This window comes from Lepidochelys olivacea (genome assembly GCF_965140295.1).
Source record: "Lepidochelys olivacea isolate rLepOli2 genome assembly, chromosome: 21".
NCBI lineage: Eukaryota > Metazoa > Chordata > Testudines > Cheloniidae > Lepidochelys > Lepidochelys olivacea.
In genome coordinates, this window is record NC_140431.1 from 4,973,645 (window position 1) to 4,995,700 (window position 22,056).

The following is a 22,056-nucleotide window of genomic DNA, read 5'->3' on the forward strand; positions in this document are numbered from 1 at the left end:
GGAGGTATTGGTTCATATTCTCTGTGTATATATAAAGTCTGCTGCAGTTTCCACGATATGCATCTGATGAAGTGAGCTGTAGCTCACGAAAGCTTATGCTCTAATAAATTGGTTAGTCTCTAAGGTGCCACAAGTACTCCTACTCTGAAATCTGAAAACAGAGATTACTGGTCAATACTGCCCTGATAAAATGCATGGTAACATTGTCTTTGAAGTTAGAAGATTTCCCTGTATAATGTTAACTCATATTGCAAACCTACAGCACAAGTTGGCAAACAGGACTGTCTCAAAGGAATGTGTGCTCTGCTTAATTTGCATTTAAGCAACAAGCAGTCATCAAGCAGGAAGAAAAAAAACCTCCAAAAAAGAGAGGAAAAGCAGCAGCAGGGAAGATCTTTTCCCGATAGACTTTTTGTCAGCTGGAAATGTTTTCCCAGGGGCGGGACTGACACTATAAAAAAGGCGCAACAAAAACTCCCAGGCACCCCCTCCTCCCTCTCACTCCATCCATCCACTCACTGCACTAGAAGAGACAAAGAAAGCACCAACTAAGCTGAAGAAGGGGTCCTCACTTAAGAAGTTTGGTCAGCAAGACTGCTGAGAGCATATGGTAAGAAAAACTTCATTTCGAATTTAACAGCGTTTTTTAACTTGAGCACCACTTGTGCTTTATCTTGACCTCTCTTGTCACCTTTTGGACTCATGCCTCATGACCTGCATTTCCTTAAAATCTTTGTAGTTAATAAACTTGTTTGATCTATTCCAGTGTGTTTAAATTGAAGTGTCTGTGAAACTCTATTTGGGTAACAAGAAAGAAAGAGAGACTCGAAATGAATTTGTATTGTCCAGGAGAGGGCTGGGCAATACAAGACTTACATTTGGGGGGGGGGGGAATACTAAGAATTGGTTGGGGTCACCTTGCAGTATAAGCAAAGCTGGTGAGAACAAAGGTGTGGCTGGCCGAGACCTAGCTGGGAGTGACTTGCACACTGGAGGCTGTTTGTGAGCAGTCCAGACTGGAGGCTACAGCACCAAAGCTTTGTAAAGGGCACCCCCAGGTTAGAGGACAGCGGTGACAGATTCTCATTAGTCTGGATGATACATTGAGTATACCACACGTAGTAAAGGTACAAACCTGTTACTAAATGGAGATGGGTAAAACAATTATGATACAAGAAAGGCAGGAGTGTTCAGGAAATATTTCCCTTTTGTATTTGGAAAGAAGCATGACAACGTAGTCTCATCACAAGAGTCTGATGAAGTACTTCCATGTCTATTAGTAATTAAGGAGGAAGTTAAACTACATCTGCTAGGGATAAACATTGTTAAACCAATATCTTGGGATAACTTGCACCCAAGTGTCCTGAAAAGTTGGCCACGGAGATCTCTAACCCACTGATTAAGATTTATAAGAAGTTAGAGTAACTGGAAATTCAAGAAGAATGGAAGAGCGCTGATCTTGTGCCAGTATTCAAAAAGGGCAACCAGAATGACCTCAGTAACTGTAGACTAGTTAACATGATCTCACTCACAGGCATAATAATTTAAAGGTATTGTGGGATTCATCAATTCCAAGGGCAAATCTGTTCTGACCACTTGTGCAGTGGAGGGAAAATTTTCCCAATTCATAAGGAATTAAGAACAGGAATATAATTAATACCAACCAATATGGTTTTATGGAAAATCAGGTTTCTCTGATAAACCTCTGTCGTTCTTTGAAGTTACAAAGATGTTTGATAAACGTAACTGATGTAATATGCCTAGACTTTTGTAAGCTGTTTGACTTAGTACCACACAACATTCTAAATAAAAAATTAACACTTCTGTATCAATAGAGCACAACTTAAATGGACTAAGAATTGGCTAAGAAGGTGAGGCAATATCTTTTATTGAACCAACTTCTGTGGGTGCGAAACTTTCGACCCTACACAGAGCTAGTCTTCAGGTTTGGAATACATTTCTGAGACCAAGAAGAATGGTGTGTAAGCTCGAAAGCTCGTCTCTCTCACCAACAGAAGTTGGTCCAATAAATGATATTATCTCACCCACTTTGTCTCGCTAATATCCTGGGATTGACACGGCTGCAACAAGAACAGACAAGAACTGGCTAACTGACATCTCCAGGAGCAGTCACATCAGTGGGAATCATTATCAAACAAACCTGTTTCTAGTAGAATTCTGCAGGGATTGGTCCTAGACCTGCTGCTATTCAACATTTTAATCAGTTGACTGGAAGTAAACAAAAATCACTCCTGACAAAATTTGCAGGTGACACAGACTGGGGGAGTCCTACAAAGCAATCTGGACTCCTTATGTCCAGTCAAACAACATTCATTTTAGTACCGTATAACGCAAAATTATACATCCAGGCACAAGAAATGCAGGCTGTTCCTAGAGAACGGGGAAACTATATTCTGGGAAGGAGCAAGTCTGAAAAGGATTGAGATCACAGCAGACAATCAACTGAAGCTCCCACTGCAATCCTATGGAAAAAAGGGCTAATACGATCCTTGATGTATTCACAGATGTGATTGCAGAGCCACTGGCCATTATCTTTGAAAACTCATGGCAATCAGGGGAGGTCCCGGACAACTGGAAAAAGGCTAATGTAGCGGCCATCTTTAAAAATGGGAAGGAGGAGGATCCTGGGAACTATAGGCCAGTCAGCCTCACCTCAGTCCCTGGAAAAATCTTGGAGCAGGTCCTCAAGGAATCAATTCTGAAGCACTTAGAGGAGAGGAAAGTGATCAAGAACAGTCAGCATGGATTCACCAAGAGCAAGTCATGCCTGACTAATCTAATTGCCTTCTATGACGAGAAAACTGGCTCCGTGGATGAGGGGAAAGCAGTAGACGTGTTGTTCCTGGACTTTGGCAAAGCTTTTGACACAGTCTCCCACAGTATTCTTGCCAGGAAGTTAAAGAAGTATGGGCTGAATGAATGGACTATAAAGTGGATAGAAAGCTGGCTAGATTGTCGGGCTCAACGGGTAGCGATCAATGGCTCCATGTCTAGTTGGCATCCGGTATCAAGTGGAGTGCCCCAAGGGTCGGTCCTGGGGCCGGTTTTGTTCAATATCTTCATAAATGATCTGGAGGATGGGGTGGATTGCACCCTCAGCAAGTTTGCAGATGACACTAAACTGGGAGGAGAGGTAGATACGCTGGAGGGTAGGGATAGGATACAGAGGGCCCTAGACAAATTAGAGGATTGGGCCAAAAGAAATCTGATGAGGTTCAACAAGGACAAGTGCAAAGTCCTGCACTTAGGACTGAAGAATCCCTTGCACCGCTACAGACTAGGGACCGAATGGCTCGGCAGCAGTTCTGCAGAAAAGGACCTAGGGGTTACAGTGGACGAGAAGCTGGATATGAGTCAACAGTGTGCCCTTGTTGCCAAGAAGGCCAATGGCATTTTGGGATGTATAAGTAGGGGCATTGCCAGCATATCGAGGGACGTGATCGTTCCCATCTATTCGGCATTAGTGGGGCCTCATCTGGAGTACTGTGTCCAGTTTTGGGCCCCACGCTACAAGAAGGATGTGGAAAAATTGGAAAACGTCCAGCGGAGGGCAACAAAAATTATTAGGGGACTGGAACACATGACTTAGGAAGAGAGGCTGGGGGAACTGGGATTGTTTAGTCTACAGAAGAGAAGAATGAGGGGGGATTTGATAGCTGCTTTCAACTACCTGAAAGGGGGTTCCAAAGAGGATGGATCTAGACTGTTTTCAGTGGTAGCAGATGACAGAACGAGGAGCAATGGTCTCAAGTTGCAGTGGGGGAGGTTTAGGTTGGATATTAGGAAAAACTTTTTCACTAGGAGGGTGGTGACACACTGGAATGCGTTACCTAGGGAGGTGGTGGAACCTCCTTCCTTTGACGTTTTTAAGGTCAGGCTTGACAAAGCCCTGGCTGGGATGATTTAGTTGGGGACTGGTCCTGCTTTGAGCAGAGGGTTGGACTAGATGACCTCCTGAGGTCCCTTCCAACCCTGATATTCTAGGATTCTATGAACAGGGAAGAAGAAGTAGGGAGATGATAGCAATGCTGTATACAGCATTGCCGAGACCCGTATGGGAATACTGTACCCAGGTGTGGTGTCCCCTTTTTTAAAATGGTGTTGAAAAATTGCAGATGGTGCAGAGAAGAGCCACAAAAAGGTATTCATTGGCCTGAGAAAATGCCTTATAGTGAGAGACTTAAAGAGCTCAGTCTGTTTAGCTTGTCGAGAGACTGTGAGCCTACCTGATTACAGCATCTGAGGACCTTCACAAGGAGAAGGTACCAGCTACTAAAGGGCTCCTTAATCTAGCAGAGAAAAGCGGAACAAGAACCAAGAGCTGGAAAGTCAAGCCAGACAAATTCAAAATGGAAATAAGGCGGAAGTGTTTAATATGAGGGTGACTAACCATTGGAACAAATTACCAGAGGCAATGGCAGATTCTCAGTCTCTGCAAGTCTATAAATCAAGACTGGATGTCCTTCTCGAAGATATGCTTTCGTCAAATACAAGTTTTTGGCCTCAGAAAAGGGATAACTTGGTGAAATGTAAGTCGCCTGTGATGTAACACTCCCTTCTAGCATTAAACTCTACGAAGCAGCGGACTATTCACACGAGCAATATTGAGCACAGTTGTGTTTGCCGGACCAAGTTCTAAGTGTCTCATCTTTTTTTGAATCCTGCCACGTTCTTCGCCTCCATTTTGTAGCAGAACGTTCCACAGGCTTGTTTTGCGTTTGGTAAATATTTGTTAGTCGTTTTCTTGCTATGTGAATCCTGATTTTAGACAGCTAAAAACTGCATGTTCCTCAGTCAAGCTCAGTGGAAGAGCTTTTCTCTACCCCTACAAGAGTTATTTGTGATGCTTTCTCCCGCAGTAGACTTATTCCCACGGAAAATGAACTGTTTCAAAAATTCACCATATCTATATGGAGTTTGATACAGATATCCTGAATCCATGCAAAGATAATGTTGGCACTTTTTATGACTCCACTGGGAAAAATCTCTCAATGCAGACAAGGCATGTAAAAATTGTGACCTATTTACTAAGGCCTGATCGATTCAGTAAAACAAGGCCCGCTGAAGTCAGTGGGACTTAAGAATGCACTAAGTGTTTTGCTGAATCAGGGCCTATATTTAAAGTATTTTCTCAAGCCAGCAGGCCAGAGTAGGTGAGTCTGAGGCTAATCAAGGAAGTCACATCAGTATTCAATACAACAAATTCAGTCATAATTTAAAACATATGCACAAGAAGGCAGAGTTAAGTTTCATTAGCATCCAACTATAGATATCCTTACTAGTTACATGGAATATAGCATCTATAGTCTGGAGATGAGAAAACTTGCAAAAATCTTATCGTACTCTTAGCAATGAAGCCAAGAGGAGTATTCTCTAAGTTTTGTTATGAATTACTATTTTGACCAAGTTTGTAACACAGGTCCCTTCCAACTCCGATATTCTATGAGACATTATTCAATACTGGGTTTACTTTTAGTACAGTGAATTCAGGATATTTCGTTATCAGGGATACAGCAACTACAATATTTCAAAAAAGACAGACACTTAGCACACCAAAGCATTTTACTTAATTGTAATAGGTTTCAGAGCAGTAGCTGTGTTAATCTGTATCAGCAAAAACAACTCGAAGTCCTTGTGGCACCTTAGAGACCAACAAATTAACTTGGGCATAAACCTTCGTGGGCTAAAACTGACTGTATCAGCTGCATGGAGTGGAAAATACAGTAGAGAGGTATAAATACACAGCACAGGAAAAGATGGCAGTTGCCTTCTTTTCATATGCCAATAGAAGAGAGATATCCAACAGAAGAGAGATTCCTAACTGTGTCTAGATGGCTTGCACATCAATTGAAATAGAAAAGCAACAAAGATACTCACCTTCACAAAACTCAGCTTCTACTGACCATTTTGAATTTTCAAGACATGTAACAAAAGGAGACTTTCCAGAGCTCAAAATGTATCCTGGGCGACAGGAGTATTTCAGTTTGGTCCCAACAGGATAGGAATTGTTCACTCCCCCAGGCAGCTCAGCAAAATGCAACCGTGGAGGAGAATCACAAGTGCCTAGCAAGAGAGACAGGCAAGGAAGGGAAAAAGTTAACTATGAAAGATATTCAGTAGTCTGTTGTAACAGAATATTAGTTTTAGAGAAGCCACAAATGATTTTATTGGGGACAATTTGGAGGTACGTGTTTTCATTAGAGCCTTGAAGCTAGTTTACTGAATGGGCTTCATACAGAACTGCAGTACATTAAAATTTACCATGTATACATCACCCTGAATATGTGCAGTAACGTAGGGTAAGTATATTGTGCAAAACAAGACATTGCTCCACCCACAGGTTTTAGAGAAAGGGTTGCAACCATACAGAGTGACATGAAAGAAGGTGACGTAGAAGGCAAAGGAGAAGGCAAAGGATAGCAATCTACAGAAGAATACACGAAACATGTCTGGCATTAGAACAAGTGAGAACAGCTGGTGGAAAGCCATCTCTGAGACAGGTAACTTTCATATTTCTCATGTGATGCATGGAAACTGTATGATAATCATGAGGACAAGTGCTAATGAGAAGCAAAGTGGGGAAAGTAACTGAAAAACTTCCTGATGTACTGTATTGTATTTTCTAAGTGGCAACTGACCCTAAATTCTCAATGACTGAGGGACAATCTTCACTCATTACTATATTTGCTTTCCACAAGCTCCTCTTCCTATAACCTTTTAGGAGTGATGTACCCAAATAACTGGATGTGAATACCTGAACCTTAATTTGGGATACTGCAGATTATCTACTATATGTACCTTATGACTTTCAAACCAAATTTTGTACTTTTGGATAATTTAAGCATTATACCCAGATATACAGACACACTTGTCTTACCCTGTGTATTACATCATTTTAACATTAGCTTTAACAAAGTTTCTATATCTCTGTCTGTACAGTCACAAAGCTAAGGCTGTAACAGGGGAACTTGCTCATTTGACAGTCTTTAGGAGTCTTATGCCCACACTTCGTTTTACTGAAGCTGGCCAGCTACAGCACCTTTACCCGCTCTTCGAAGGGGCTTTTTCTCCCCCCACCCCCCGCCCGCCTCCAACCACCGACAGGAGACACCCCCAGCCGCCGCCCCCGGGCCTTAACACTCCCACCAGCGGGACAGAGTTTAGCCCCCAGGCAGAAGCGCTCGCGGGGGCTCGAGGCTCGCAGAGGTGCGGGGCTCGCCCCAGGGGCCGGGCTGGGGTCGCTGCCGCGCGGCTCGGGCCCCCTCGCCCCCCCGCGGGCCGAGCTCGACGCAGCCCGGGCTGAGGGGCCGGACGGGGAGGCCCGGGGGCGCCGTGCACCGATGGAGGGGGGAGAGACCGGGAGGACTCTGTGCCCGGGCAGGGGCCGCCGGGGCCCCCCGCCCACACTCACCGCGAGCTCCGGGCAGCGGCAGCAGCAGCGCCAGGAGCCCCCAGAGACCCGGCGGGCAGCGCGGGCCCGAGACCATGGCGGCGGCGGCGGCGGCGGAGCGGCCTTAGGGCGTCGCCGCCTCAGAACTGCAGCTTCCGGCTCTGGCGCAGCTGCCGGCCGCCGAGCGAGCCGGGGAAGCGGCCGGGCAGGGGCGGGGCCGGTGTCGCCGCTGAGCGCTCGCGAGCGGGCCGGCCGAGGGCGGGGCCTCCTGGCGGTCGGCGCTGGGGGGCTGCGCGCTCGGGGGCGCTGCGGCGCCGGTCCCTTGTTCCAGTCGGTGCCGCCGCCCCCGCCGCTCACGGGCACGCGGGGCCCGGCCGGGGCCCTTGGCGGGCAGGCCCCGCTTCCAGCTCGCTCCGGGTCCCGCTCGGGGGCGGCGGCGGCGGGGCCGCGCTCCTGTGGGTTTCCCTGCAGCGATGAGCGGGCGGGCGGGGCGCGGCCTGGCTCATCCCGCGCGGACGCCGGTGCCTCACCTTGTAGGGGAAGGGGGTTTTGTACCATCTGATCCTGCAAGGGGCGAAGTAGTGTGAAGTTGGGAGGAGACCATTTAAACCAAATCCAGCTGTAAAATGTGTGTGAAGAGCACTGGAGCTAGCCTACACCCCATACCTTAGCGTTAACAGAAAGTGCTGCCGTACAATGACCCAAAAGTTAGATTTTCACTGGACAGGGGGTACTGCTGTCGCTATTACAGACTTACTGCGAAGATTAAATAATTGCAATGTATAAGCCAGAAAATAGTAACTGGTTCAAAGGTAACTGAGCCCTTTACCAACGCACTGATAAATCATGTGTTTTTCAGGTAAGAGGAAAATTAGTTGCAGTGAGGACTTGGCTTGCAGGCTGTAAATGTCCTTCTAGATGCAGGAAGTGCAATACAGTAAAAAGAAAGAAAACCAAACAGGTGACTTCAGTGGAATGCAGATTAATGTGCTGAGGTATGCTCTCTTTCTAATCTGCAGTGGGTTGGGCCTGTTGAAGTCCTTGATATTCCCTCTACTACACACCTGTTCCTTTCATATTTCCTATTAACAGGGCTGGCTGTATATAGCACCAGTGGCCAAGTCACAGAGGAAACAGAAGAAATACATTATTTCCCCCGTGAAAGCCTATTTTTAACTAAGTGACCAGAGACACTTTTGGAAACAGACACATTTACATTTAAAGAAATTCACATTCATCCATCAGTTCACCTATTCTCTGAAGGGATTCCACTTTTGCTGTGAACAATTTGAGATAATGAAATACAGTATATTCACTAACATTTGCATAATTATCAGTTTCCCTTTGTGTCTGCATGTATGTCAGAAAGGAGGTATTCTACATATCTACAGGGCTGACCCTGTAGCTATTCCCTCACTGCATCTTACAGAATCGATACAGGCAATAGTATAATGCGTACTCCACCTGCAGAAATGGATTTATCCTCACAGGCTCCGGAGAAAGAGACAAAGGTTTTATCCCTATTTGAGAGATGAGGAACTGGAGACCCAGAAAGGGTATGATCTGGCTGCACAAAAGGAGTTAGGCATTGTGATGCTGAGCACCTGGAAACTTTCGGGCCCCTTGAAAATCGCTGTGATTCACAAAGCCCGAGTTAGGCACCTGAGGATCTATCAAAGGAATAGAGGGAGATAGGCGCCTTAGATTGTGATCCACCAAAGCCAGTGCGAGAAGCAGGGAGCCACCTACGCTGGCCAATGGGAGATGCTGAGGAGAAATGGCCCTTCAGCCCCCACCAGAGATAGGCAGCTAGCTTTGGGAACTGCTCCTCTGGAGTCAGGCAACTTATGTTTCTTACCAGAATGAGTTAGGTGCCTGCCCCACTCTGTATAAAACGGCTGGAGGTGGCATTAGCTGTACCCACCTGGTAACATTTAGCCCCATAGTGAGCACACTCTCCTGGGATGTGGGGAGACCCAGGTTCAATTCCCACATCAGGCACAGGGGGAGGAAGGATTTGAACATAGGTCTCCTACGTCTCTCAGCAGAGTGCTGTAACCACTGAATATGAGATAGTCTGATGGGGGCTCCCTCGGTCTATCCAAGTGAAGCTGCTGCACTGTGGGGAAAAAAGAAGGAAAGTGATTGGAGCCAGGGTCTCCCAGCACCCAGCTGACTGCTCCACCCAACTGCAGCGTGTCTCTGGCTCTGTGACTGAGTACATACCAGAGTGGACCACGGAACTGAAAGTTAGAAGGGGGGCACTGGCACTGGCACCGCCAGCTTCTCCTTCCGAGGGTTAGGTGGAACATTTTGGGCGTCACAGAGATGCTGAAACCAGGACTTAGGCAGGTACAATGGGGCCTTGGGCACCTAACTCCTTTTGTGCATTCTGGCCTATGTGACTTACCCGAGGCAGAACAGAGAATCTGTGGGAGAGACAAAAACAGAGCTGAAAACAGAACCCACATAGCTGCTGACTCTTAGTCCTGTGCTTGAAGCACACGACCTTTCTTCATCCCCTTCCTTTTGCCAGCTTTGACTGCGGAACCTGCACGTGAAGGTTTCATCTGTGACAGAAAGTGGGGGTATTTTGTAACTATTGTAACTTCTCACTTGACGTTACAGTTATGTTCCTGAAAAATGCTACTTTCAGCGAAATGATGCTAAGTGAATTCAATTTCCCCCTAAGAATGAATGTAAATGGAGGGTTAGGTTCCAGGGAATTTTTTTTCACTAGATAAAGGAGATTATATAAATATACACTAAGTTTTAAATAATTTTAAACAATTTACTACTGTACTCACCAATGATATTGTGAAGCTTGGTTGAGGCAGGGGTGTAGCGGGGTCGGGGCACAGGGGGCTTGTCCCGCTCCGCCTGCCTGGCCCTCCTGCAGGGAAGCGGGGTTGGGGCGCAGAGGCTGAAGGAATGGGGCAAGTCCCCGCACCCTGACCCAGCTTCCCAGCAGGAACACTGGGCAGGCAGAGTGGGGCGAGCCAAACAACTTTATAACGGAACATTGCATGACTTAAAACAAGTATGCTCTCTAATAGATCAGCAACCTTCCGTGAGATTCCGTGAGAGAGCCAGGCAGCAAAATTCATAACCTTACATATCATGCCACACACATTTTACTGTGATATTGACCAGTGAATTATTATTGAGAATTAGTTCTCAAATGATACCTTACAAGGCATCTGTTGTGCAGATTATTACAATAGCATGTGGGGTGTGAATACAGGGTGCATTCAGTCACCATGTGCATTCACCTCTATGCATTAACAAGTGCCTGGCCCCCAGTGCCCAGCTATGCCTCCTTCATGCTCTTTGACTCCATGTGAAGACTCACCAAACAGCTGAATGATGGGATGTGAGCAGAGGAATTATAGGACTTTGCCGCTGTTATCTCAAGACCCAGAATGCCAGCGGTTTCTGGACGGTGTCCCACAACATGCCATGAGAAGAATCCCAAAATGCATAGAGCCTAGCAGTGGACCAAAGCACCACAGGATGCCTTCCCAGAACGCAGAGCACTTATTTCTACAAGTCAGTGGGAGGCGAATGCACGAATTCAGAGGAAAGTAGCTAAAAAAAATCCACATCATCTGTGAGGACGCACTTATTTCAAAATAGTTATTCCACAACAGCATGCTCAATTTAATCCACAAAATGCCCACTATGTGGGCAAGCCCTACAACCCCCTTCCTCTAATCTGTTCTATGCCAGCAGAGTCTTGAGTCTTTGCAGACCAGCAGCAGATTTCAATGGGGCTTCACACTGGTGCTGGGCTCTACTGACACGCAGAAGTGGGGCCTAAGTTTTTAGTTAAAATATAAAACAAATTAAGCTAATACTCTAGAAACCATGCCACTTGTGAGACTCTCGCGTCTTCAATTCCACAGGTCTTTTGTGCACACCCAGCAATGCTCAGCCACGAGAGCTCTGAACAGATCTAAAACCAACCTCATTTTCTAATGACGTGTATTCCTCTCCACCTTCTCATCCTGCGGGATCCCAAAACACCAAGGTGCCCTAAAGCTCCTGCAGGCTACTGGGTCAAGCTCATCAGCACTACTATAGAATATAAGAAGGCGGCCAGATACTCAACACCATTGGGAAGTGTGGGGTATTTCCCTCATAGTGGGAAGGATTATAGCATTTGATTCCACTTGGCTCTGTTCCCTTAGGAGACAACCACCTCCCCTTTGCATCTCTGTGGTCTCAAACAGCCTTCCTATGTTCCTCTTTACCTCCTCCCTTTTCCATTTCCTTTCAAATGGCGAAGCGAACACACAGATCTACTGAGCTCCACCAAGACAAATACGTAACTGGCAGCTGTACCTTTGGATAGCAGCACTGGGTCTGTTCCGATGAAAGAGTCTATGACAACAAGTTTTATCCTGCTTGGAAACTCCTTTATGCAGCACAAATGCTCCCCCAGAGATAAGCTGAGTAAAACAGATCAGGCCAGGTAGATGTTAAGGGGAAAAAATGAAAGCAAGTGCAACACAAACAGAACCCCTCTCTGAACTACATGCCTGATCTCCATTCTACCATGCCTAGGAGCACGATCAGATGCCAACTAGCAGAATGATCTGATGAACAAAAGCTTTGGAGACACTGAATTCTGCTATTAATTATAGAGCTCACCCTCCTTGCTTAGGGTCAGATGGTGATCTCCTCTTCAGGAGTCTAACAACGGGGTTATTCCATAGATTTCACTGGAGTTATCACTGGCTTTACACCAGCATAAACATAATCAGAATCTGTCTCTTGGCAGAAAATGGGTAAGGCTGGACATATTAGGCCAGATTCCAGGCTGCTTTGTACCACTCGATTCATGGCTCTCAACCTTTCCAGACTACTGTACCCCTTTCAGGAGTCTGATTTGGTCTTACATACACCCAAGTTTCACCTCACTTAACTGCTGGCTTACAAAATCAGACCTAAAAATACAAGAGTGTCACAGCACACTATGACTGAAAAATTGCTGACTTCCTCATTTTTACCTTAATTGTAAAATAAATCTGTTAGAATAAGTGTTCTATTGACATTAAACAAGTCATTGTCTGTACAAAATTGTAGTTTGTACCGACTTTGCCAGTGCTTTTTATCTAGCCTGTTGTAAAATTAGGCAAATCTCTAGATGAGTTGATGTACCCCCTGGAAGACCTCTGCTTACTCCCAAGGGTATGCATACCCCTGGTTGAGAACCACTGTTCTACATCATGCAAGAGAAAATGTACATTGAGGTGCCAAAGTGGCTTTCAGCTTTCCACAAGGGTATGTACGCAGTCCGCTCCCTCCCCTCGCACACATTCCTGTCTGGGCCTTAAAATAACACAGCCAAGTTCATGAAAGAGAATTTCAGGTTGAAAACGTTCACCGATCAGTCATTTTGAGCACCGGGTAGTTGATACTTTTTCTTCACATTTATAGTTCGTGTTATTAGGGAAGCTGGAATTCCATAGGCATTGAGGGTGTTCAGGATCAGACTCTAAGGGATTGTCTATATTAGAAAGTTGTGCCACTTTAACTATATCGGCCTAGATTGAGTCCCATAGTGCAAACTCAGTTATATCAGTTCAAGGGTGCTTATAGCAGCATAGCAAATTTCGTATGGGCAAGGGACTAAGTTATGCCACTGTGTCTGCATCCCTATTAGCGCTTTTACCAGTGTAACTATTCTGCTAAAACATCACACATCTAATGGAAATAGATATACCAGTCAAACTTTGGACCAAGCTGTAGTGCAATGTACACCGAGGGATGGGTGAGGAGGCCAGTTGCCCTGGGTGCCAATTTCCAGCACATGCAAATCAACATCTGGGTTGTGTGCATGCACCAAATACAGGCTTTAATTTTGCTCTTTGCTTGGACTTTTTTTTTGCTCATCCATTTGCAGGGGACCAGAAAACGAAACACCGAGGGCCAGCCAGAGGAATGAACCACTATTTAAACACTTCTTTCTTGGTTGTGGTGTCACTAGCTGGACATCTCAACTAAATCTAGTTGTAAAATTTGATGTGAGGTGCTCTAACTAGCACACACATTAGTAAACGCAGCAATACCTGTAGGTCAGATTTTCACCAGACACAGAGTGCAGCATAGCAACTACAGACTGTTACCACTATTACTAACTATATTGCAAAACGTAAGCCAAAACAAATCAGTTGAGACGGCAAAATACTTGTTGAAAGAAAAACCCTGTGATCAAGCACTGGCCAATTATTTGACCTATTAAGCATGGGAGAATTAGCTGCCATGAGCATTACAAATTATATGATAGAGGGAAACAAAATTGCAGCACCGTAAGATATTCAAAAAATAATTGTTGGGTAAGCTACAGAGAAACCTGTAAAACCTCCATTATAGATAATTATGCCCACAGGAGGCCAGCTGGACAGGGAAAGATTCCTCCTAACCCCACAGTTAATGGCTCCCCTCATGTCCCAAAGAGGAGTAAGCCAACTAAATTATCCAAAGTGCATATATTTATATTGCCAAATTAAGGCCCAGACCCTGAAACACTCACATGCATAACTATATTTACCTGGGTAGACCCATTGATTTGTAGGGGATAGTTCACGAGTGATGTTAAAAACCGTTTTAAGTGTTTGCAGGACAAGAGTTTGAGGGTCTCATCCTTCTTTGAATTCTTCCAAACTCTTTACTTCAAAGTCTCATGGCACCGAGTTCCATGGATTAATTATGCATTTTGTCAAGCAATTTCCTGTTATCTGTCCCACGGGAATCCTGATTTTAGGCAAATAAAAATTCTTTTCCTCATTTAAACTCAATGAGGGAGATTCTCCTCGCCCCCCAGGACCAGAATATCCAGAAAATTATTTATGATGCTTTATCCACTAATGGAAGCTTATTTCTACAAAAGGATGAACAGTATCAGAAATTCAACATTGCTTCATGGAGTTCAAAACAGAACAACCGTATCCATGCGAAGTTAGAACTTGTTATCATGACTAACTGAAAGAACTTCTCTCTTGATTCAGGGAAGGCACAAAAATTGCCTTCTGTTTATGAAGCAGCTGACTCTGCAGAACACTACTGCACATGCTAATGGCCCAACGACTTCTTGCAATTAGTCACATGCTTATGTCCCATGAAGGCCAGAATATGAGTGTCAAAGACTATGCAAGGAAGTCCCATCGGTGTTCTATAACCCTGCCTTTCATCCTGAAATTGAACTGAAGAAACAGGAAGACTTTATGGAGTCACGGCCAGTTGTAAAAGACAAAAAAGATCGCGTGCGAAAAAATGTGTTGCTGGCTTTGGAGGAAGCAGACTCGACGGTGGAGGTAAGGCCATTTTGATAACTAATTGATGAAAAATTACAACATGTTTTATAACTATTTATGGTTAAATATTTTTGTTTTTTATTGGTAGGAATGGAAGAAGAGTGAATACGAGGACATGGCAACCGAGGGACTGCTGGAGGATAGCCATGTCGAGAACCAACCGATACACCCAGAGTCATGGAAAGATGGCGACATTGTTATGCTAAAAAGCAAGTGAAAGCTTTACCAGTTCTGAAAACACTACTACATTTATGTGTTTAAAAATGATCTCACACACGCACACACAGCTGCAGCACAGGGTGACCAGCAAGGTAAGAGAGAATGAGCCCCACACAGTACCTACTGCCTGCAGAAATTTTAGTCTAAGCACACCTCACTGCCAGACTGAACAAGTAGTATTTCACTTCACCATCCCAGTCCCTCACTAACCTTTACCAAATTTGGTGCATTTCTACATTTTATGAAAAAAAACAAAACAAAAACAAAAAACAAAATGTTTACTATTTTCCTGCAGTTGAGAGACCTCGACTCCACCTTAAAGTGGTTTTTCAACAATTTCCATTTCATAACCTCAGTGTATGGAAAGTTATGAGCAGAATCACTATGCTACGGAACAGAGACAGACAGCTAATGTGACTCACATCAACTCCCCCCTTCATCTCAAGTCAGCTCACAACAACTTTCAATTGGACTTTTCCTCCTTAACTCACTTGGGCTCTTTTGAAAACACCATTAATTGGGTTTAAAATGCCAAAAGCACCCACTGGCCCATCTACACTAAGCTTCCCAATGCTACCGCCATTGGTGGCCTTGTGTACACTGGGAGCTGGTCTACACTAACGCTGTAAGTCAAGCTGAGTTACGCCAAGTTAGGCAACTGAAGTCGACACAACTTGGGTTGACTTACAGCGGTGTCTACACCGCGCTGTGTCGATGCGAAACTCTCCTGTTGACACAGCTTCCGCCTCTCAAGGAGGTGGAGTACAGACAGACATCAACAGGAGACCACTCTCCCATAGACTTAGCATCTTCACCAGACCTGGTAAAATTGACAACGCTGCATCCATTGCAGCAGTGCCGATTTAGCCGGTAGCATAGACATGGCCTGAGCCTTTGTCCTGGCTTCAGCCACTAGTGGTCTGACACCAATATAGTTCCATCAGTGCTTAGCTGTGGTGTCTCCCACAGTATTCTTGTCAGCAAGTTAAGGAAGTATGGGCTGGATGAATGCACAATAAGGTGGGTAGAAAGCCGGCTAGATTGTCGGGCTCAACAGGTAGTGATCAATGGCTCCATGTCTAGTTGGCAGCCGGTATCAAGTGGAGCGCCCCAAGGGTCGGTCCTGGGGCCGGTTTTGTTCAATATCTTCATAAATGATCTGGAGGATGGGGTGGATTGCACGCTCAGCAAATTTGCGGATGATACTAAACTGGGAGGAGTGGTAGATTCGCTGGAGGGGAGGGATAGGATACAGAAGGACCTAGACAAATTGGAGGATTGGGCCAAAAGAACTCTGATGAGGTTCAATAAGGATAAGTGCAGGGTCCTGCACTTAGGACGGAAGAACCCAATGCACAGCTACAGACTAGGGACCGAAAGGCTAGGCAGCAGTTCTGCGGAAAAGGACCTAGGGGTGACAGTGGACGAGAAGCTGGATATGAGTCAGCAGTGTGCCCTTGTTGCCAAGAAGGCCAATGGCATTTTGGGATGTATAAGTAGGGGCATTGCAAGCAGATCGAGGGACGTGATCGTTCCCCTCTATTCGACATTGGTGAGGCCTCATCTGGAGTACTGTGTCCAGTTTTGGGCCCCACACTACAAGAAGGATGTGGATAAATTGGAGAGAGTCCAGCGAAGGGCAACAAAAATGATTAGGGGACTGGAACACGAGTTATGAGCAGAGGCTGAGGGAGCTGGGATTGTTTAGCCTGCAGAAGAGAAGAATGAGGGGGGATTTGATAGCTGCTTTCAACTACCTGAAAGGGGGTTCCAAAGAGGATGGCTCTAGACTGTTCTCAATGGTAGCAGATGACAGAACGAGGAGTAATGGTCTCAAGTTGCAGTGGGGGAGGTTTAGATTGGATATTAGGAAAAACTTTTTCACTATAGTGAAAAATGCTATAGTCTTTGTACAGACTTTTATTCAGAGAAAAAAAAAAGACTTAAGTACAACACAGAAATTCCAGTTTTTTCATTTAATAAATATTCAGATTGCCAAGTAAAATTCTGTACAACTTGCATAACTACAAATAATTTATGTTTTCAGTGACAGTGACCAACAGCATTTGGCTATGAACACCTTCTCACAGCAGAGAATTATTTCCTGAACGTAACAAGCTTGCTTTAAATGCTACCAAAAACTTATTTTCAACTACTGAAATAGAAAAATAAAGACATTTCCTTTAGGCACGGAATCAGAAGAATCTGATCACAAGTATAACCATTTTACTGCTTACTTATCAGAAAGCGTTCATAAGGAAACAGAGGTAATTTATTTTGCCTCTCAATACGGGTTTAAAAAATTTGATAGGTGTTCAGAGTCCACAGTGAGTCTTGCACACGTCCATGCACTTCACCCTGGGATGCTACACTGAGGACACACTAAATACAAGCCTTGGGGTAAGAGTAGTTTGGGGCTGTCTGTTATTGTTGTTTTTGGAGTTTCCTGGACATGAGAGCAAAAGGAACACTGATTATTCTGGAGATTTGGTTTTGAAACTGAGGATAAATTTGAATTAAACAAAAGCCGACAGCAGTTCAAGGAGTATCTTTGGCATCATGAAATCTGTACTTTAAAAGGGATAATACATACTTCAAAATAGAAACCTCCAAATAGAAATCTCAACAGGCTCTCGCTCGCAACAGCAAAATCCACAACCCTGAACACAACTGTAATGAGAGGAATCTGGGATCACGAGAAAAGTTTAGTACAAGCATATGACGATTGCTTCAATTTTTCCATTTTCTTCCAATATCACATTCACTGTCTGATGAACAAGTTAGTAATCAGCACGGCAAGAATGACACGCATCTTTCCTGAAAAACCAAAAGAAAGAAAGTTATAACCAAAGTAAAAATGCATACTATCTTGAATTCACTCCCCATGTTTAGGATAATGAGAGTTTTCATTTTATATTCTGTCTGAAAGATTTGTTTAGTTAATTTTAGAGTTACATTAACACAATTATAAATTCATTTCCAATTAAAGCACAGTTCATGCTGTTTCTTCTCAGAGGCCATGTCCAAAACAGAAGAGAGGTAGAAAAAAATTCATGAGGAGGATTAATCTGTAATCAAAGTTGGCAAACAGTGGTAAGCTAGTTATTACATATCCTAAATACAGGAGAACTGGACTATCTATGCTCCCTCCCCGTAACGCTCAGCTGTTTAGAGCACTGGAAAGGCAAGGGGGTCATCTATAACATAACACTCTTTTAGGACATATTTGTTTCTTCCACTGACCACTCACATTGTACAAGAATCTCATTCAACTGTACACCCCAAGAATACCACGTAGAGTACTACTGAAGAGTCAACAGTACTTTTGTACACTGTCAGGGCCCACCGTTTCACAGTGAACCCACTATGAAACACACCCACACCACCTGAGCTCTTCTTCAGCAGAGATCTGTTTAACATCTCCTGCCTGCTGGCGAGCTCCGCACACAAAATTGTATCAGCTAAAAGTTGAAATGTAAAGTCTGTATGCTGCTACTCCTCTACTGAATGAAGTCTCGGATTTAAGGATAGAATTGCAACCTTACACCAGAAATGAAAGTCCAACATGGGCTTTGTAGCATTAATATTCTTCTGGAGAAAATATTTGTTCTTATATCATCAAAATGGTAATATACTGAAGTAACGTTTATATGTGTTAAGACAGAGCTGTTAATGACAAGTTACATCACAAGGACATAAGGTACACAATGCATTCATAACTGCTGTGGTTGACAGAATGGTTCTATAGAAATGGAGAATTTAGCCGATATTCACATAAGTGTCACATTCAACATATCTGTTCAGGCCACAGAACAAAGGTAACCTAAGAAAGTAATTTATAGTCTCAATTTGATATGTTGCATAGTTATATTATGTTCTTGCAGATAACGGTTCATCAGAACCGCACCATCTTTTCACACTGAAGTAAATATTTTCTATTAAAACACCTTTCTGGACCCAAGCAAGGTTTTTTTCCACATTCCTGTAGATCACTGAAGCGCTGTTTTGCATCATATGGGCTCAACAGCAGGAAAGGAGAGAAACTAATTCCATAAAATATGACTCCAGAATTCAAGAGTAAAAATCAAAGTTGCTTTCGCTTCCTTAAAAGGAGGCTTTTTGTATCATTAGAACTCCGAAGAAAACGGATGCTGAATATGAGGAAAATTTTTGACAGCAATGGATTTTTTTGGGAGGGTGGGGGGGAAGGGCAGGGGGAAGTAGTGAAAGCCCTATTACCTGGAACTTTTAAAACTAGCATGGACTAAAATGGTAGAGAAAAGTACTGTAGAGAACAATCCTGCCTTTGCAGGGACAGGATGATTCGACAGACTCCCCCCAGCCACACACCCCCTTCTATAATTCTATATTCGTGAGGTTAAGCGGTTTAAAAAATCCTTACACGTTATTTCCATATCATTAAAAAAAGAAAGATTTTTTTAAAAAAAAAACTAGTTAATGCTATTTACTTTTGCATTTCTTTCAATGCACATAGGGATTTTTTTTTCTTTTTACCTTCTAAGCACTAGCACAATGAAGCATTGCAGTGTGTTGCAAACTCTAAGAGAATGTTCAAATCCAAAACTCTTTTCTAAAATTTTATGTACAATTTTCTATTAAAACTCAATTGTGAAAGAAATCCCACACAAGGTAAAAACCTATATGCAAGATACCCAGCTGTGCCCCTTGGAAAGGAGGCACAGTTTTAACTCATGTCTCTTATCAATATTAATATTCATATTTCTGCCAATCAAACATCCCCAGGGGATTGCAGCAAACAGGTCTGTCAAGCCTCAGGTTCACATGATTGGGTATATAGGGTTCATTTATAATTAGTGTACGTGCTAGAACCCCGTTACGGAATGAAGTCTCAGATTTATTTAAGCATATTGCTCTCCTAGAAAACATTGAAAAGAGTTATTAATAGTTTTGGCAAATGATTGGTCAATATGCAATTTAATTAAAGACAGGTATAAAGCGCTTAAAATTGTTTCCTAAAAACTGAAGTTAAACCACTGGAAAAACCTATGGCTTTACATTTTCAGACAGCAAACGGTCTCTGGGATTAAGTTAACACAAAAACAATAGACAATTTTCTTCTCTAATATGTGTGTCTTTTCCTATTTAATAGACAACTCTGGTTAAAATTTATAGGACAACGAGTTACCTCATTTAGGATAGTTCTCTTTCAAAACTGTTCCCAGTTAAATCCTAGCAAGACCTTATTTTTCATAGTCAGAGAGACTACATAGCAACATGTTACTTGCAAGTCTTCTTGATACTGGATTTCTTTTACTCTGGCAGTAATAGCCCATTTTAAATGCGAGTATCTTTTCCTCCAACAGTGATAAAAGTGATAGCAAGCAAAAAGGATCTCTCAAGTCAGTTACCTGTGTAGCTGGAGACAGTTCTAAGTTAACAGTTGTAGGATGCTGCACATCTCATTAGCTTAGACACGACATGGGACACCATGTGTTGTTAAAGGCTTATGATCATTGGCCTTTGCTTACAGATTAAGGACAAAATAAGCCTCAGCATCAGAATTCTCATTTACCCTACAAAAGATATTAGGCAGGTGCTTTGTTGAAATATCCTGTAAGCTAAGAATGTGTATGATGTGGATGGGTAGAGTTGAGTCTCTGCCTACACAGGTAACAAGCAATACTTCCATTTCTAAAAATTGTAAAACAGTAAAAAGCAGGCTTCACAGCATCTAAGATGTCTCTTGCAAAGTCAGGGCTAAACACAAAGGAATTTAGACTGAAACTAGATCTTGCTGCAAATCAAAAGGCACTTCAGAAACCATGGCGCCCAAGGGAACTTGATTTTAAATGGTAGTTTTTCATTTTAAAGCCATTTTTAAAAGCTTTTACACAGTATTAATTAGCAGCAAGACAAAATCTTCACTGTGAACGCTGTAGCGAGCAGAACTTGAACAGCAGATCAATAGGATTACGTTTTTAGTTTGCCACATTCTCATTTTACAAGCCTGAAAGTCTTGCAGGCATTTCTGAAGACATTCTGGGCTTGAATCTCTTGGGGTCCAAGGGAAAAGGCTCTGGGTCGCACACCTAGTTTGAGGGTAACTCAAGTATTCCTATTTTGTTAATGGGAGAAGAAAATCAAAAAAGAGAGAAGACACTTTGGGTTGGGGGATTGGGACAGAAACACTAAGGCCGTGTCCATGCTGGAGCTGGAGATGTAGTCTCCAACTCGGGCAGACATAGCTCCGTGCTAGCATGCTGAAAACAGAAGCATAGCTGTGGCGGCACGAGGGGCAAGACAGCCATCCAAGTACAGTGCCACTGCAGCCACGCTTGTGTTTTCAGCACTCCAGCTCAATCAGCGCTAACGCAGATATGTCTACACCCGAGCTCAAAGTTACAGCTCCAGCGTAGACACACACACACTACATTTCAAACCGCCATTCATCCCCACCCCCTTCCCTCCCACTGGCCAAGCTGAACGCGCCCCGATTTTTCCTTTTTACATGCATCTACAGTTTAAAAATGGAGCTTTCATTGTCCTTGGTTGTGTAAAGGGAGTGATTTGTAGAAGCTGAGAAACCTATTTTAAAGTAATATACTGAAAATTTAATCTAACGGCTGAATTTACTAAGTTGTGCAAAAGTGACTACATGCAGTGAGCCTCTGCCGTGTTCCCCTGCCCACACCCTCAGGCTGCCGAGGAGATGGGCTGAGGGTAAGATGGATATTTAAGGGCAACTCTTTCTAGTATTACACACAAAAGTCCTACATTAAACATCCTATGTTAAAAGAACATTAATAAGTCAAGCATCTGCCTCATGAGCTTTTACATGGCACCACTCGACAGAACATAATACAGTAACAGAAAAACTCTCTCACCCGGAGTAGATGCCTCACGTAGTGAAGCAGCGGGGAAAAAATTGCTTGAAATGAAGTGGAACATAAATACTTTATGCTATTACCGTATCTTACCATGTAAAGTCTATGCATTGAATTATTTTTTAAAATTTTAAATTACTTACCAATAGCAATCACGGTACCAGTGTTCAGCCCTAGAAAGAAAAAAAGTGCAAGGTGAGCTGAAGTGACACATTACATGAATGCCAGCTAACTATAGGAC

General features: G+C 43.7%; 2 protein-coding genes and 1 long non-coding RNA gene across 5 annotated transcripts in view; 1 reads left to right on the plus strand and 2 right to left on the minus strand.

Annotated features, from left to right (window-relative positions):
* Positions 1 to 7,636, minus strand: part of LOC311511098 (membrane cofactor protein-like) — a 27,193-nt gene extending 19,557 nt beyond the window's left edge. Inside the window, exons 1-2 of one of the 2 annotated variants that reach the window (XM_084611430.1) lie at positions 7,433 to 7,636; positions 5,899 to 6,084 (exon numbers count right to left, since the gene is read on the minus strand). In XM_084611430.1, the coding sequence (XP_084467556.1) occupies positions 5,899 to 6,084; positions 7,433 to 7,508 (262 nt within the window). In that variant the 5' untranslated portion in view covers positions 7,509 to 7,636. The remainder of the gene's footprint in view (positions 1 to 5,898; positions 6,085 to 7,432) is intronic. The other variant, XM_084611429.1, reaches the window with a different exon arrangement.
* LOC311511099 lies at positions 6,397 to 8,664 on the plus strand. Its single transcript, XR_014709200.1, has 3 exons — positions 6,397 to 6,521; positions 8,271 to 8,406; positions 8,504 to 8,664. It is a non-coding gene; the product is annotated as an uncharacterized lncRNA (long non-coding RNA).
* Positions 8,665 to 17,691: 9,027 nt separating this feature from the next.
* Positions 17,692 to 22,056, minus strand: part of LOC311511097 (complement component receptor 1-like protein) — a 32,857-nt gene continuing 28,492 nt past the window's right edge. For both annotated transcript variants that reach the window (XM_084611428.1, XM_084611427.1), the window contains 2 exons: positions 21,959 to 21,988; positions 17,692 to 17,766 (listed from right to left, as the gene is read on the minus strand). In XM_084611428.1, coding sequence (XP_084467554.1) covers positions 17,711 to 17,766; positions 21,959 to 21,988 — 86 coding nt within the window. In that variant the 3' untranslated portion in view covers positions 17,692 to 17,710. The remainder of the gene's footprint in view (positions 17,767 to 21,958; positions 21,989 to 22,056) is intronic.